Here is a 16,093-nt window from a genome sequence, read left to right as displayed (position 1 = left end):
TTCAAGTACCTTAAAGGCTATTATAAAAAGGATGGTGATCAATTGTTCTCCATCTCCACCTCCACTGAAAGTAGGACAAGAAGTAATGGGCTTAATCTGCAGCAAGGGAGATTTAGGTTAGGTATTAGGAAAAACTTTCTGACTCTAAGGGTTATTAAGCTCTGGAATAGGTTTCCAAGGGAGGTTGTGGAAGCCCTGTCATTGGAGGTTTTTAAGAACATGTTGGACAAATACCTTTCAAGGAGGGTCTAGGTTTACTTGGCCCTGCCTCAGAGCAGGGGCCTGGAGTTGACCTCTGGAGGTACCTTCCAGCCCTACATTTCTGTGATTCTGTATTTCTGTCTTAAGCCCTGTGCCACAGTACAGGCTTTTAAAAAGTCAGTTACTAGAAATATTTGCGCGTGATGCTCTCATCTTGCAGAAGAGGGAGTGAAAGCTGGCAGATTGTGCTTAGAGGCTTTCACTTGACCCCAGACCTTCTCAGAATAAGAAGTAAGCAGACATAGCACAAATGATCAGTTACTTTTATTGAAGCTTGTGTCCAGCGTGCATCAGTGTAAAATCATAATAGGGAAGACTGCCCATGTTTCCTTAGAACAAAACCATGTTGGTAATTGTCAAAGGGTCCTTACGCACATTTTTCCTGAACAGTTTGGCTGGTGAGGAGTTCTGCCATTCCCATTCAGACTGCTTTGTAGTTGGAGTTGGTACTGTGCTGTTTAGCTCTTAGTTGCACAAAGCTGGGTTAGCGCGACTCCTCATGATGACGGTCGGAGTTTGCGTTGCCTGATTACCTCCACAAGATGATCTGGAAGCGATGGTAGTGACCTTGGTCAGTCTCTTTCTGAAAGCCCAGATCAGGTATGTTTACTGGTTTCCCCCATCAACTATTCTGCTGACACTAAGGGAATTTTAGTAGATTAGAGAGCCGCACCTTTCTGTTACAAAAACCATGCTGGTTTATGCTTATCACATCATGATCTAGGTGCTTTATCATGCTATTTTCATCACTGCAGCAAGTCTAAAAAATTCCCAGGGTCTTCCCAAGCTTGCTTTTTTTTTTTTTTTTTTTTTTTTTAAAAAGTCCAACACTTGGAACAATACAGTGCTCTGGTAGAGCAGTTGGTTGGCTTTCTTGTCCTTGTTTCTGTTTCCGCTGCATGTGGAAGTTCTTTGGTCCCCGTGTCTGTGTCATCTGAGGTTGGTTTGTCAAAGTAAAATATTTGGCTTTGATAAGAAGCTTTTCTTCTCCTGCCAGCTAGCGAGACAGCAGTGCCCTTAATTGCATGCTATACCAAGCCAAGTGAAATCCATCTTCATGACCTTGGATTTGAAGCCAAAAAAAATTCCCTTGTACTCCCTGTTGCTTCGCAACATGCAGACTTTCCTCCCTGCTGATTGAGTGGGTTCTGAGGGTCTGTTTACATTGGGATTTTTAGCTACTGGGTTAGCTATACTGATGCAGCGGTATTGGTGCAAGCCTTTTGTGTGGAGTGTGCAGCACTGGTATGAATGGTGGTTTGTATTGGGGCAGATTACCTGGGTTTAAACCCCAGGACAGATGAGGCTGAAAAGGGATCGTTGAAGGAGCATTGCTCTGTCTTCCTTTTGGACAGAAGTTCTATAAATCCACTACTTTACAGTGCCCTGTGGTAGATTGGTATCTATAGTGTGGGACTCTTATGGCTGGATTGGAGGCCCTGGAGTGTGTAACAGACAATAAACCACCCCGAGATCTACCATGAGGGAAGAGGTTTTTACTCCTACAATCATTGGTTCTGTTCCTGGGCATTTGCCCCCCCCCCCTGCATCCAGGACCATTGGATTCCTGATTCCTAAGGACATAAACGGATAGCAAGTTAGGGCATTCTCTCTTGTGACGGAGCATGAAGGAATAGTCTATGCAGGTGCAGCTTTTGCTGATCCATGCAGCTGGGTCGGGGGGAGGGAAGGAGTCTGTGTTTACTATACTATACTGATAGCCAGGGCCTATTAAGTAGGGTTGTAAAAATTAGTTTAATTAAAAATCAGTTTAAACGTTCTAAAAATAAACATTTAAATGGTTAAACGCTGGGGGGGGTGGGGAGGAGGAAAAGCCGTCTCCTGCTGTGATAGCTGGGCAGCTCTCACTCCTGGGGCTACCCCTCCGGTCTCCATGCCTTCCCCCTCGCAGGCTCAGGTGAGGAACAGGAGATCCAGAGAAAGATCACTTACAACTTTCCACATTCAGTGATGTTTTCTCTTATGTTTGATGTGAGGTAGGCCTATATTCCAGGAAGCCCTGTAAGCCTGTACTTACAATGACTTCAGTGGGACTTAAACCCATGCTAAGTACTTTCTGAATGGGGGCCATAGTGCCCTGTGGTCCATCTGAATATAATCTCTGACTTGGACCATGTAAGTGAGGCAGTTGGGAACCATCAGCTCTCCCAGTCTCTCCCATTTGTCGTGCTGCATGTGCCAAGTGGAGAGCATCTCTTTATTCAGTATTGCTTATTGAAGGTTGGCCAGCCGGGGAGTGCCCTGCATGGCTTTATTTAACTCCTTTAGGTTTTTTTACTGTTGAGATGACGTGAGATTGGAAGAGTCCGAAGTCCTGGCTCCATGAAATGGTTGGATGAAGACCAGATAACTCAACCCAGAGGTATTCTCATGAAGGATGTTGCTCTGTTCTGGGACATTACCTGTTAATCCATGAGGAGTGTGTTGCCTTGACATTTGAGTGCTGTAGTCAGGTGGAGGGTTTGCTGCATATTTGTCTTCCTTTGATGGAGGAATTTCATTCTTGTTGGCTGCAGGCTTGAGCTAAAGATGAGGCAGCACGTTTCCTTCACGCTCTCCTCCTCCCTTCATGAATGCCCTAGCCATCTTGTGGTTGGCAGGGCCATTTCAGAGCTGTTCAGAAGGAGAAATAAAATAGCAAAGTGTCCTCTAATGGGAATAGCCGGGGCATCAACTCTGTGTTGGTAGAGATAATGTCACTCTGTGCACTCATCCATTACTTCTAGACCTTCCTGGAATGCTTCAGTCTCGTGTGTGTGCAAACTCCTGACTACTCAACTCACCCATTGCTTAGGCCCCGTCTACATGGGAAACCTTTTTGACTATAACCAAAGTGTGATTTTAAACAGAATTATGCCCATATGGGCCCTCTTGTGCCACCCTGATTGCCGTGTAAGAGTTCCTTTTTTGATTAGCCTATAGAATCATAGAAATGTAGGGCTGGAAGGGACCTGCGGAGGTCATCTAGTCCACCACCCTGTGCTGAGGCAAGACCAAGTATACCTAGATAGTCAATCCCTGATAGGTGTTTGTCTAATCCATTTTTAAAAACTGCCAATGATTGGGATTCCACAACCTCCCTTGGAAGCCTCTTCTAGCATTTAACTATCCCCATAATTAGAAAGTTTTTCCTAATATCTAACCTCAATTTCCCTTGCTGCAGATTAAGCCCATTATTTCTTTTCCATGCCAACTGAAGGAAGGATAATAATTGATCACTATCCTCCTTATGAGAGCCCTTAACATGTTTGAAAATTGATCAGGTTCCCCTTCGATCTTCTTTCCTTAAGACTAAACATGCCCAGATTTTTTTAACCTTTCCTCATAGGTGAGTTTTTCTAAATCTTTTCTCATTATGTTGCTTGGGAAGGAATTTGTGCTAAGCTGAGGAAAGCACTGTATTAAGAGTGTCCATGTGGGTGGGTTATAGTGATAGAACTATACCGGTACAACTGATAACATTGTCTTCTATAGACAAACCCTTATGCTTCTGCTGGGGCTTGGAAGCTCATCTTGTCTTTCAGAGACACTGTCCTAGGTAAGGCATCATTGCAACAAGGTGTTAATGTAACATTTGGAGGCTGCATCCCCTTTGCTCCAGTTGGTACATTCTTGGTCTGTTAATATATTGTTTTACATTGCTTGGCCTCTCTTTCTTTCCTTTTCTCTTTTGTGTTTTATTCTCCCTGTAGTTTTATTATTTTGGGAAGAAGTTGATGTGAAGTCAAAGGTCTTGTAAATTCTTACTCTTCACTGGCTGAGCCAAATATACAAGCCATGTTGATCAGGGAGTGGTGGTGTTGGGGGCGGGTGGGGGGCGGCGGCGGCGAGTTGGGGGGAGTGAAACCTGAGAGAGACTTGAGGAAAATCTTGGAAGACATTAAAACTGCTAGGAGAATCATGGAACCCTTTCAAATCCTGTTTTTATACCCTTGGGTGAGAAATTACAGGCTCCAAAAGGTTTGTAGCGATTTAACATTTCAGTAATGCAGCTGGGGAATATGTTTTAAATGAAGCTGACAAAGTATTTAGGGCTCAAATTTGACTGACTTGAAAATTGTTATAATTGGATGAGGTAAGCTCTAGTTAAGCCACAGAGCAGAGTGCAATAGCCATTGTTTGTGCAGCAGTGGAACACAGCTTTTCTGTTCTTACACAACTTTCCCTCAGCTGCTTTACTCCAAATGCCTGTTTCCGGGGCTATGCACCATTGCTAGTGGTCAGCGAGTCAGGAAATAAAATAAAAAAGCCAGGTTCGCTCTTGCTCTCATGATAACAGGGAAGCAGGTTAGTTCACTGGGAAGGAGATATTTATTCTCAAACTTTGCAAGGGGTGCAGCATCAGGTACCACTCCAGAAAAGCTGTGGCATGTTTCTATTGCATCTTTGGGGTTCCTTACCCTTGACTGATGGCTGTTTACAAACCATTGGTGAATGTGTTAGAAATTCTCAAGTGACACTAGGTTTAATTGATGTGACTATATAATGAGTAATTATGACTACATGTAAATATTAGCAGATTTATACTGTTTATTAACATACTGTGCAATATAATTCCTTAAGACCTGACTGATGTTCAGTGCCCTCTGGAGATGGAGTTGTGCCCATGATTATTACAATAGCATCTCAAAGTCACAAATTGGGGCCACTTTGTGCTTGGTGCTGTACAGACACCTAGCAAGAGCCAGTTCCTGCTTTTTTTATCTTGAGTTGGAGGTGACTGATTGTGCTGAGAGCAGAAACCAGTTTGCGGGAGCTGCATATCTTCTATCCCTGGCGTCTTCCTCACATGGTGGGAGGGAAGGGGCTGGTGGTTTTGGCAGCAGCCTGGGAGTCTCGAGGTGAAGGTTCTACCGCAGTCTCACTATGTGACCTTTGGGAACTCATGTGCTATGGGGCTGGTGCCTCCCTCACAAGGAAGGTGAAGATGTAATTCATTTGCATTTACAAAGCTCTTGACACTTGTTGGATGGAACGTGCCAGGGAAGTGCAGAGAAGTATAATTCTAGTGCTTGTTCCTTGCAGGAGCTGGTTGCTAGCCTGCTGCCTCAAGAGGAGGCATCTGCTACTTCAACATCAGCAGGAAACCATGGCTCAGATGGGTCCAAATTACAGCAAACAGAATATTGCCTCGTCCTGGATATATGCCTTTCTTAGCACTGGCATGTACTCCGAGAGAGCTGCTGGCATCTCCCAGCTCTGGGAACCTGGCCAGCAATGCACTTTGTACAAGCTACATCGCAGGAGAGGTGCAGATTAGCAGCTTTCAGCGAGGTGCTTCCTTCAGCAGTGAGCTCACTGCAGGTGTCTCTAGATATTTAACACCTTGGTTACTGTCAGAGGTGCATGAAGAGGGTAATGGGACAATCCTATGGGGAGAGTTTGTGGGATAAATGAGATGAAAGCTAAGGCTGGCCTGTGGCAGAGCTCGGGACTGCACATGCATCTTCCTCGAATCTTACTGCTTTATTATTTTTTCCTTGTAGTGCACAGGGGTCTATCCTATAGGATTTCTCATAATTTAATATTTTAATATTCTTGCTTCAGCTTGTGATTCTCAAACAATAACTGGCGCAAATCCCTCCGTTACCTTCATTCTGGAGCATTGTAATAATACCTAGCACTTTTCAGCTGTAGTTCTCAAACCACTTTACGAAAGAAGGTCAGTGTCATAATCCTCATTTTACAGATGGTGGAACCGAGGCACTGAGAGGGGAAGTGACTTGCTCAAGGTCACCCTGCAGGCCAGTGGCAGAGCCAGGAAGACACCCAGGTCTCCTGAGCCCCAGCCCAGTGCGCTATCCACTAGGCCACACTGCCTCCCATGTTTCGTTGCTACTGACAAAAGAGCAAATCATGTCTACTTAGTGCTGGCCATAGCTGAGGGAGCTTGGCTTCCCAAGAAATCCCCAGTTGCTCTGGAATGCTGTTGTGTATATTTAGGCTATTGGGAGTCCCATATAGGGCTCTGGTTTTCTGTACCTCTTCCTAGACTCGGCTGCCATGTCTGCATCTTGAAAGGCTTTTTGGAATGAGACGTCCATCAGATCTGTAGCCCTATTTCCTAGATAGAAAATGTGAGGTGAGGACAAATGTACTGTTATCCAGCATCAGTGAGGATGGTTACTGAGCTCATGGAAGGATTGGAGCTGCAGCAAACGTGATGCTTAGGTGCATGTTTAGTTAGGGATGTCACCCTCTACAACTCTTATAAAGCTTTGTAGGTGTTTGTACAGCATTTAGTAGCACAGTGGGACCCTGATCCTGTTTGGGGACTCAGGATACTTCTACAATATACACCTCAAGCAACAGTACCAACACTGCTCCTCTGTTCACCGCACGTGGCTGAGTCCTGGTGTGCTATTACCAACATCCTTCTGACATCATACAATACTGTATCATCAGACCATAAGATCCTTAGACACCTATGGAAAATTCATAGAGATGCAAGTTGTGGTGTTCTCTTCAGTCCTATCATCTTTATGCCAGGAAAGTGGGAAATCACCAGCTTCTTGACAGTCTTGTACGTATTTGGCTTCTTCCTTCACCCCATTTGGAGGCTTGGAGACCTGTCTAGAGCTTTGGCAAACAGCCTCCCAGGACAGATAGCTGCTTATTCTTACCCGGAAGACCTGACTTTAGAAGTCTGGCTCCTGTGCATCCCATCGATCTTGCTGCCATGTCACCGTACAGACATTGGGTTGCCTCACCGGTTCCTTCTCAGAGAAGTCCTCTCACAGAAGCAGTACTCAAAGACATTGTTCAGACTGGGCTGTAGAGATGGAGGCATGCTGGGTTTTACTGGCTTTGTAATTATACTATCTCAAGAAGCTGCTTTCAGACCTTACGCTGCTTTCTATTGGTCATTCTGGATTTAACATTTTGCCGGGGGATGTTGAGTTGGTCTGTTGACTTGTGCTTCCTGGGGATCTGAAGAGATGTCTCCATGTTGTTCACGATCTCCATTCCAGCCTGATGATCTCATGTCCAGCCAAAAGGCCATTTGGGATTCCGTACAGGGAATGTGCCCTGGTCTGATTAGGCACAAGGAAGTCTAAAAGGGAGCTGTTTTGCTTGCTGGAAAGCAGCCCTTCCAGATCTTTCAGAGGCTGATTATTTGGATAAACAGAAATCATTGCATTTTTCCAGCTCAGGACGAGGCTGCATTGTGTTGTTGGAAGGAATGTAATGAAACTTCTGTGAGCCCATGGAGTTGGTTTTGGCTCACTACCCACCCCTGAGTTTGTCAGCGACAAGGACTGCGTGGTTTTGTTTTAAAAATTCCATCAGAGGGCAAAAAGTGCAAATGCTGTAAATGCTTTAGATGTTCTGATTCCCGGCTCTGCTCTAAGCAGGTGGTAAAAGTACCCATGTCACTATGGGGAGGGGAGGGATATGGCTGCCTTAGTGTGTGTCACTATCCCCAGCTTTCACTGTGATGTTCTGGAGGGATAAATTACAAACTCTTGGGGCAGGGACTCTTTTTGTGTTCTGTGTTTGTACACAGTGGGGTCTTGGGCCAGCTTTTAATAGCGTTAAAGGTGACAGGCATAAAAGTCAGACAGATAAAGTGAGGATGTACGCCCTGTGCATGACACCAGTATTACAGAACGGCTAGCTGCAGCAGGGGCAATGTTGAGACGACATTGTATAAGGAATTCTGAATGCATTCCTGGGGAATCTTACTGTGCTGTGCTAGGGGCCAGAGCTGGCCAGCCGAAACTTGGCTTCCACGCTGCACTGTTTGCTAACATGCGCATGGGCCTGATCCAGAGCTCACTGAGTCAGTGGGAGGCTTTCCACTGGTGTCAGCAGGCATCAGACCATACCCTTCCAGCATCCTACCTTTTAGTTACTTCTAAGGGTCCCTGGTGGGGAGGCAGAATTTACTGCCTGTAAGATGAGTGAAAAAGTGGAATATTTTACTATATTACAGGAGTGTCTAGAGCCCCCTGGTGCCAGGTGCTGTGCAAACTCTTAGGCCTTGTCTTCGCTAGAAAAAAAAGGCAGATTTTTTTTTTTTACACCATGGGTTAAAATTCTAGCATGGACACAGTGGTTTATAGTTTACACATTGTCACATCGAGGTTGCTTGTGAAGCTCCCTCTGGTGTTTTACATGGCTCGCTAACGTGTGAAAATGACAGCTGCTTGTCTACTTTTTAGTGTGTACACACCTATAGTTTGAGAGACTTCCTACTCCAAAGAGCTCACCGTCCAAATGGAAAAGAGACAAACTAGGGGGATGGGAGAGAGTGGTACAGAGGACAAGTAACTTGCCCAAGATCACACAGCAGGTCAGTGGCAGAGCCAGGACTAGATCCCTAGTCTTCTGACTCTGTCTGGTGTTCTAATCACTAGACCCTGGCACTTCAAGCTACATGAAGTCCAATACCTTGCCAGATTGCCTATGCTGATGCAAGTGTCATCTTGTTTTGTAGCATTTGCTTCTGTATGAAAGCTGCTTTGGAAAAATGTTCTTGGATCCACAGAACTAGAACAGACAGAATGTATATGGAGACAGGACAAATGTTTCTCTAAATTCCTGCCATAGGCTTTTCCCCCACAAAAGCCTTCTGTTAAAACTATATAATACACATTTGAGAAGTTACCAGTAACCAGTTAACACCATTAGTGTGATTTTGCTTGCATTTTCTAGTTCTTGCCTTACGTTAATGAGGAGCATCATAGGCTGGATCTTTTTATGTTCACTCCGCAGGTCCCATCCTACCAGAGATGGAAAATCTCCAAGCCCTTATCTAAAGACACGGCAACTTCTCTTGAAAGAGTTGCAATTCAGAGTCTGTGTTCCTCGTACAGACAATGGGTGAAATCCTGGCCCCTTTGAAGTCAATGGGAGTTTTGTCATTCCCTTCAGTGGAACCAGAATTTCCCCCCAAAGGCTTATGGGGTTTTGTTCTGAAATCTAAGGAAGTTTAAGCTGCTTTGATCATTTGACTTACTTACAAATTTCTAATACGTAGTAACTGACTTCTGCTGTTACTGGGAAGATGGTGTTGACGTTAGGCGTTGAAAGGGGAATGACAAACGTGTTTAATATAGTGGCTGCTTTGACTAGATTCACTTGATTTTTCTACTGCGATGTCATACAGAGTCCAAGCAGTGGTGAATTATGTGCTATTAAAGCAGAATGTGTTTACAAGAAATGATGCAGTAATGAGTCCATGAAACGTTTTTCCACGACTGGGGAACTCTGCTTCCTCATGTCTCGGAGTGAAGAGGACAGTGGGTCTACCCGCCCAGAGCTACAAAGAGGTTTGGAAACATGCCTTACAATGACGTTATGTCTACAGTGGAGCTGGGAGGGAGCCTCCCTGGCTGGCTAGACAGACTTGTGCTAGCGGAGCATGGACTGGCCCACTAAAAACAGCAGTGTGGATATAGCGGGTCGGGCTGAGCTGAGGCTCTGAAGCCGGGGGATTGGCTTGAGAGCCCTGGCTTCCACCCAAGCCAGAATATCCACATTGCTATTTTTAGCACGCTGGCTCAAGCGCTACAAGCATGAGCCTGCCTACCTGGTCTTGGAGACGTGCTTCCCGCTGTGGTGTAAGCAGACCCCGAGAGACTTGAGGAACTCATTCTATTTGGCTTAATCTTCTCTTTGAGAAGAGGTGGCTTGATCACCATCTAGAAGTACCTACAGAGGAAAGTGATTTCTGACACTAGAGGGCTGCTAAATCTAGCAGACAAAGAGACAACAGGAGCCAACAGCTGGAAGTTAAACATAGAAAAATTCAAACTGAAAACAAATGGCAAAATTTTAACTGGGAGCAGCTCACCAGGGAGTATGGTACATGCTCCATCGCTAAGAATCTTTAATCAAGTTGGATGTCTTTCTGAATGATACTGTATTTGTAGCTTAATCAAAAGTGATTGGCCTGATGGAAGAATCGCTAGGTGACATTCTCTGGTCTGTCTTGTGCAGGTCAGACTACATGATCATAATGATCTCCTCTGTCCTGAACTATGAATTTCAATCAATGTTTTTTGAGGCAAGGGGTGGTCGTGATTTCTTTTTTTTTGCTGCTTATTTTCTCCATTAGGGCTTCAATCTTCATTAAATCAACCTCAGTGATAACTGTCCTGGTTTTAGTCGTAGAAGCAAACATTCTGCAGGGCCAGGAGTTTGTGTGTCTCTCTCTTCCCTCCTCATGCAGCTTTATTGTACATCTTGTACACTGAACTAAGTTTGGCAGCTGGTTCCATCCTCACAGGGATGGAATGACAATGCCAGCCGTTCAGCAAAGGGAATGAGCTACTTTATTGCACAGAACAGATGCTGCCAGGGTGGTGTCCTGCACAATCTGGCATGTTGAGATTGAAGGTGAAACCAGTTAATATCCAGCTGCCATGAATACATGTCAGAATTATTGCCTAATATAAGTCTGGTCTTGGCTCTGCTTGCATCATGCTGGGACCATCATGTTCCCTAAAACCTCCAATTGATACCGCAAAGAAGAGCTGCTGTGGCAGAATGGAGCCAGTTCTGTCAGCTGTCTCAGTGCACCTAGGCACCCTGTGAGAGAGCTGTGCTTTGTACTGGAGCGTGAGATCAGGGCGTGAGCTGATACCATTGCAGCAAAATGATTCCATCTCATAGCCCTGGTGGCTGTGCTGGGTGTTACCTGGGGAGTGCGAGCAGGATGCCAGACAGGAATGGGTTTGGAGAAAGCTTTAAGGGCAGGAAAAATCTGTTTCTTGTAACAATAGCTGTCTTGTAGTCCTCCCTGCTGCTAGTCTCTGGTAGGCCTGGCAGCAGCAGGAAGCTCCTGTCGTCAGTGGTGTATTGGGCCCCATCTAACTCCAGGGACTTGCATGGGCTCCATGGACCCTTGATGCAATCAGCCAGGGTTGGTCCATATTGTGCTAAGGTTTTTCATGAGCTAGGAATCCCAGCCTGTCATGTTTGTTCCCCCGTTGCTCCCTAATGGGAGGTGGTCTGCGTGATACAGGGCTATTGAATGCTGCATCGCATATTTGGCATTGACCAGTGGGGAGGCCAAGACAGGGCAACGTGGACCAGAGCAGAGGTACCGAGTCTGACCCACGGGCTGACCCATTGGTCATTCCTGTTCCTCTGTGGTTTGACAGAATTGCGATTAACGCAGAACCGCTACTGAGCTTTCAGTACCCTGGCTCGGTCCCTGGCCAAGAGCTGGTCTCTTCCCACACTCCTGCAGTACCAGTGGGAGGCCCTTTACAGCAAGGGTGAATCTACTGCTCTTCCCTCTATCGCAGGTACTTTATGTCCCCCACTATCCATTGAGCGTCTCCCAACCTTTAATGTTTTTATCTTTATAACACCCCTGTATGGTAAAGCAGTGCTATTTATCCCCATTTTACAGTGGGAAACTGGCACAGAGGCTTGATTGACTTGCTTAAGGTCATGCAGTGGGGGAACAAAGAATTCAGCCTGGGTTTCCCAAGTCCCTGGCTAGCATCCTAACTGCTGGGCCATCCTTCACCCCATCAGTTTGTTTATTCAGAGATTTTTCCAGGGGGGCTACAAGCACTTGTACATTAGGCAGTGGCATTTTCCCTCCCACAAGGGCCTGACAAACACGTACTAAGTTCAGCTAGTCTCACAAATCACCAGGCTTTGCCTAATGGAATTGCCGTGTTGCTGTAAAGGGTGGTGATGCTAGAACACAGATTGCTTCTTCCCCTCACCTTAAATCAGCATCTTCCTTTGCATGGGCTGAGGCATTTGTGTGCCAGTCTGTAGGGAAGCCCTGAGGAATGTCTCGCTGTGCTGGATTAAGCTAGTCTGGGGCAGTGGAGAACGTGTGGCTCTGCTAAACATCCAGTGTAACTTGTCCCATCTTTTTGAGTGAGTTTAGGAACAAATGGCTGCCCCGAGGTAAGCTACTTAGTTGTGACTTACTCCTTATGTTCACTCTGTAGTTGGAGGCCATCAGTTCATTCTCAGTTCCGTTTTTAAACCTCACGGAGATGGCTTTTGTTACCAAAAGAAAGCGATTTTACTTTATTTTACTGTATGATTTTTACTTTGCTGGGGCTTTTCTACCATTTGCTGTAGAGTCAGTGGTGATGTCTGCCAAAGCAAATCCCTCCCAATAAGCACTATAGCCTCACCTGCCTTGTGGCTGAGATTTAATTTGGAAAAAGCGAGAGGCACCATTGAACGCAAAACCAATTCAGCAGCCACTCCTGGCTCCAGACCACTGCGTATTTGAATTGGGCGCTGGCAGCTTTAGGTCAGATGCTACTGGCATCAGCTTTTTGATAAATGTTTTGGCAATTTTCTTTGGGCTTAGAGACAGGCTTGTGTTTGCTCTCTGGATGTGTTAATCCTTTGGGTGTTCTGTACATACACTGGCATCCCAGGAAATGCCATTGTTTCGATGTTAAGGTGAGTGGTAAACACTAAGAGCTTGGCTGAAATCAGGCATAATAGAGGATTGTCAAAGTCAAGCTGAACCCAGCAAAACCCAGATCTAGTGGGTTTGGATAGTTATTGGGAGCCATGTAAACAATGTGAGCATGGCAGGAGCTGTGCCAATTGCAGAGTTTGTGCTTGCCATTCGTTGCGGAACGGTGAAATCCGAACCTTTGATGTACTGCCCTGGGAACTGGCCACTCTGAACAGAAAAGATCATTGTGACATAACGAAGCTGAGCAACGTCTTGTGTAAATTGTGATTGCTTTTCCTGCACAGCGTGTGTGTATCTTAGTTTTGATGCTTGGATCATTCCAGACGCACTAAAGGGCACTTTGCACCAAGGATCCCATAGAAAAAACATGCATTTGACTTAACTATTGCATTAGCCAGCTGAAAACCCTATTGCACTTGTCCTCCAAAATATTCCAGATAACCGTATTAAAGAAAACACGACATAGCACAGCAGCTATCCATTTCCCTATCTAGGTACTTACACAGTTCTAATAACCCCATATTATAAACCCCTGTTAGAAGGTTACATTAGTTTTGTGCCTGACTAATCATCCCTGGAATGTGTGGTGCTGGCTGAGCATTGATTGCTCTGGGCTGACTGCACTGTGTCACCGCCCAGTATTTTCTCCTAGTTTCCAATGGGAGCTGAGTTCTAATGTAGACAGTGTCCTGGTGGGGATGGAAGCAGGGAGAAGCTCTGGGGTGGAGTTCCAATGCCATGGGCCAGGGAGTGCAAGGAGTGGACCAGGGACTGGAGCTGAGGGCTACTCATCAGACAGGCAGGGTGTGGGGGGAAGCCCTAGGTCTGCTCCCCTGTTCCCCCCGCCCCCGGGGCCATGGGGATGGGTTTGCAGAGAGCTTGGGTCCCCCTGGAGCCACAGTGTCATATGGCGATATAACCAAGTGCCTTCATGTTGTCTGATATGTGTACAAGTAGAGGTGGGAGATTGGTGTGGGGAGGCAATCTGTGGGGCTGGGAGTTTAGCAGGTGAAACTTTGCTGTAGGTGTGTGTACATGCAGGTGGAGGTTTGCAGGGGGCAAAGTAGTGTTGCTATGGGACAGAGAGCAGAAGTGGCTAGTCGACTTCTCTTGGGCTTGCCTGACAAGGGCAGAGCGAAGTGTCGGCCCGAGGATTGCAGGAGACACTGAGAAGGTGCTTTGTGGACCAGAGGATTTTATAACCTGTTTACGGGCCTCGTGGGTGCCTGGGCATCTTGCTAGACGGATGCAGGAGGTAAGGGCTGGACTTGTGGCAGGAAGGAGTCGTGTTTGTTCACATCTGTAACTTGTGTGCTGCGTGAATTGGGATCATTCTGGGAAAGGACAGTTCAGTGCTGCTTTGGGAAATGTCCTGCCCCTTCCCCCGTGGGAGGGCTGACTGTCTCCTCCACACTGCCCCTTCTGTTGAGGTAGGCAGTGGGCCCATGTTGAGCGTCATCCCTAGGGTGCATGTCACAGCAAACCCAGCACATGGCCATGCTTATAATGCCAATGAGGGGCTCAGCAACTCTTCTGTGCTGCTGCATTGCTATTTCGTCTTTATCACACTCACGTGCCAGGCACTTGACAGAACATAGAACTGTCCCTGCCTTGAGGAGCTTCCAATCTCTTGTAACACATGGGCTACCTATTGCCTCCTTCCCTACAGCCGATAATTCCATGTTCCAGTACCACCACCCTGAAGCCAGTAGAAAAGAGTGGAAGCCGTGGCTTTTTTGCAAATGATTTGATTTCAGGAGTGAGGCTCCTGCCAGGAAGGGATGGAGTGGAAGGAAAGCCACTATATACAGTAGAATAGCTGTGTAGAGTGAAATGAGTATATTGTTCTCTTTACTCCTTTATGGTCAAATGGGTTTGAGCCGTTCAGACAGCCTTCAGAGACTACAGGAGGTCTCTTGTAAATTAGGTTTTTTTTCACCTCCAAAGATCTCACTAGAAACAATGGAGGCCATGCAGTACAAAGATCACTATAAAAAGGTTTCCAGGCATTGATGTTCATTTTCCCCCCCCCCCCTCTGATTTTTTCCATGCTTATTTTTAGACAATTTGTAGTTAATTCTTTAGGAGCAAAGATCAGTTTCATGGTTTCCAAGAAGTTGTTGGTATAAAAATCAGCCCCTTTAAAGGCTGGTGTTCCTGGTGATCAGCTCTCAGGGAGTTTGGGGAAGGTCTATAGGTCACACCTCTGCCCTTGGCTACTTTTTCCAATAGTGCAAAAATAGTAAATGTGTGGAGTATTTCTGCATTATTAAGAGTCTCAAACTTGTGCTTTAATGCTGACATTTTACCTGCCGTGAGCTGAAAGCAGCATACCTTTTCAACCCGTGTTTCTGTTATTTGGGGGGGAGGGAAAGAGGGGGTTTTGCTCAAAATCATTACAATAAAACAAATAGAAAGGGAATCACCATGGCTGCAGAGCTGTGCTCAGATCTTGAGAAATGCTCACACAAGAGACAAGCTGATCTTTTCTGGTTTGGAAGTCTGTTGCGTGTTCTCCTCGTGTTTTTAGAAAGCTAACGTTTGCCAAAATTTCTGTTGCCCCTATAAAAACAGCAGCTTAAAGCCGCGAATGGAACAAAAAAAGCTTTTGATTCCGTCATCCTCTTGGTGCAGGGAACATCTTGCATGCCAGCCTGTCGTCATTTGTCTACATTTAGAAGACATTCCCCTGGGAAACTGACAAATGTATAAAATTTGCAAAGTGATGGTGCTGAATCAGACTGTTGGCTGCTAATCAAAAATGTGATTCTTTTAAATACATGTTACTAAAACAAGAGGAAGAGTTTTGGCTGCTAGGAGGTTCTTGGAGGCAGAGGATGAAGAGACCAGAAATGTAAATAGTCAAAGTGATGTGATTCTAAAGAGAGCTCAGAGTCTGTTTGTTTAAGAGAAGTTTGTCATAATATTGACTATTTAGCAACCTCAGGCATTAGAAAAAAATTGTTCTGCCCACTGGATGCCTTGGCTCACTCTGTTTATTTGCACTTGCTAATTAGAGGTTTGTTGGGAAAACTGTAATGGAGTCCTTGAATTTTGCTCAGGTGCCTGGCATTTCCTCACTCAGACAGCGCTCTAAGCAGAAAAGGGTAAAAATGTTAAGTCCCTTTAAGCCTCCTTAGGATCTCTCCAGTTTCAACTCCTTCAAGGTGTAATCAGAACCAGGGTTCTCTGGAGGTGGGCCACCTTTTAACCCAGGGAGTGACTTTGGGACCCTCTCCTGTCACATTAGCATTGCCCACCTGCTAGGAGACGGTGCTGGAGCTGGGTAACTAGCATCCTCAGCCGCACAGGTATGAATTAAACCGAGCTCGTCCCTCTCGCCAAGGGAACGTTAGTATAATGATCCCTGTTTTACAGCACACTGAGGCACAGAGA

General features: G+C 45.8%; 1 protein-coding gene across 3 annotated transcripts in view; it reads left to right on the top strand.

Moving 5' to 3' along the window:
* LOC137164425 (alpha-1,2-mannosyltransferase ALG9) overlaps positions 1-15,848 on the top strand; it is an 82,131-nt gene extending 66,283 nt beyond the window's left edge. Inside the window, exon 18 of one of the 3 annotated variants that reach the window (XM_067565367.1) lies at positions 15,272-15,848. In XM_067565367.1, the coding sequence (XP_067421468.1) occupies positions 15,272-15,398 (127 nt within the window). In that variant the 3' untranslated portion in view covers positions 15,399-15,848. The remainder of the gene's footprint in view (positions 1-15,271) is intronic. The other 2 variants (XM_067565324.1, XM_067565343.1) reach the window with 2 other exon arrangements.
* The last annotated feature ends 245 nt before the right edge of the window (positions 15,849-16,093 follow it).

The sequence above is a fragment of the Emydura macquarii genome, unplaced genomic scaffold (genome assembly GCF_026122565.2).
Source record: "Emydura macquarii macquarii isolate MOO-44397 ecotype Brisbane River unplaced genomic scaffold, CSIRO-AGI_Emac_v2 contig_312, whole genome shotgun sequence".
In the NCBI taxonomy this organism is placed as follows: Eukaryota; Metazoa; Chordata; order Testudines; family Chelidae; genus Emydura; species Emydura macquarii.
Note: the sequence above shows the minus strand (reverse complement) of the source record. Positions and strands in the feature narration are given on the sequence as shown.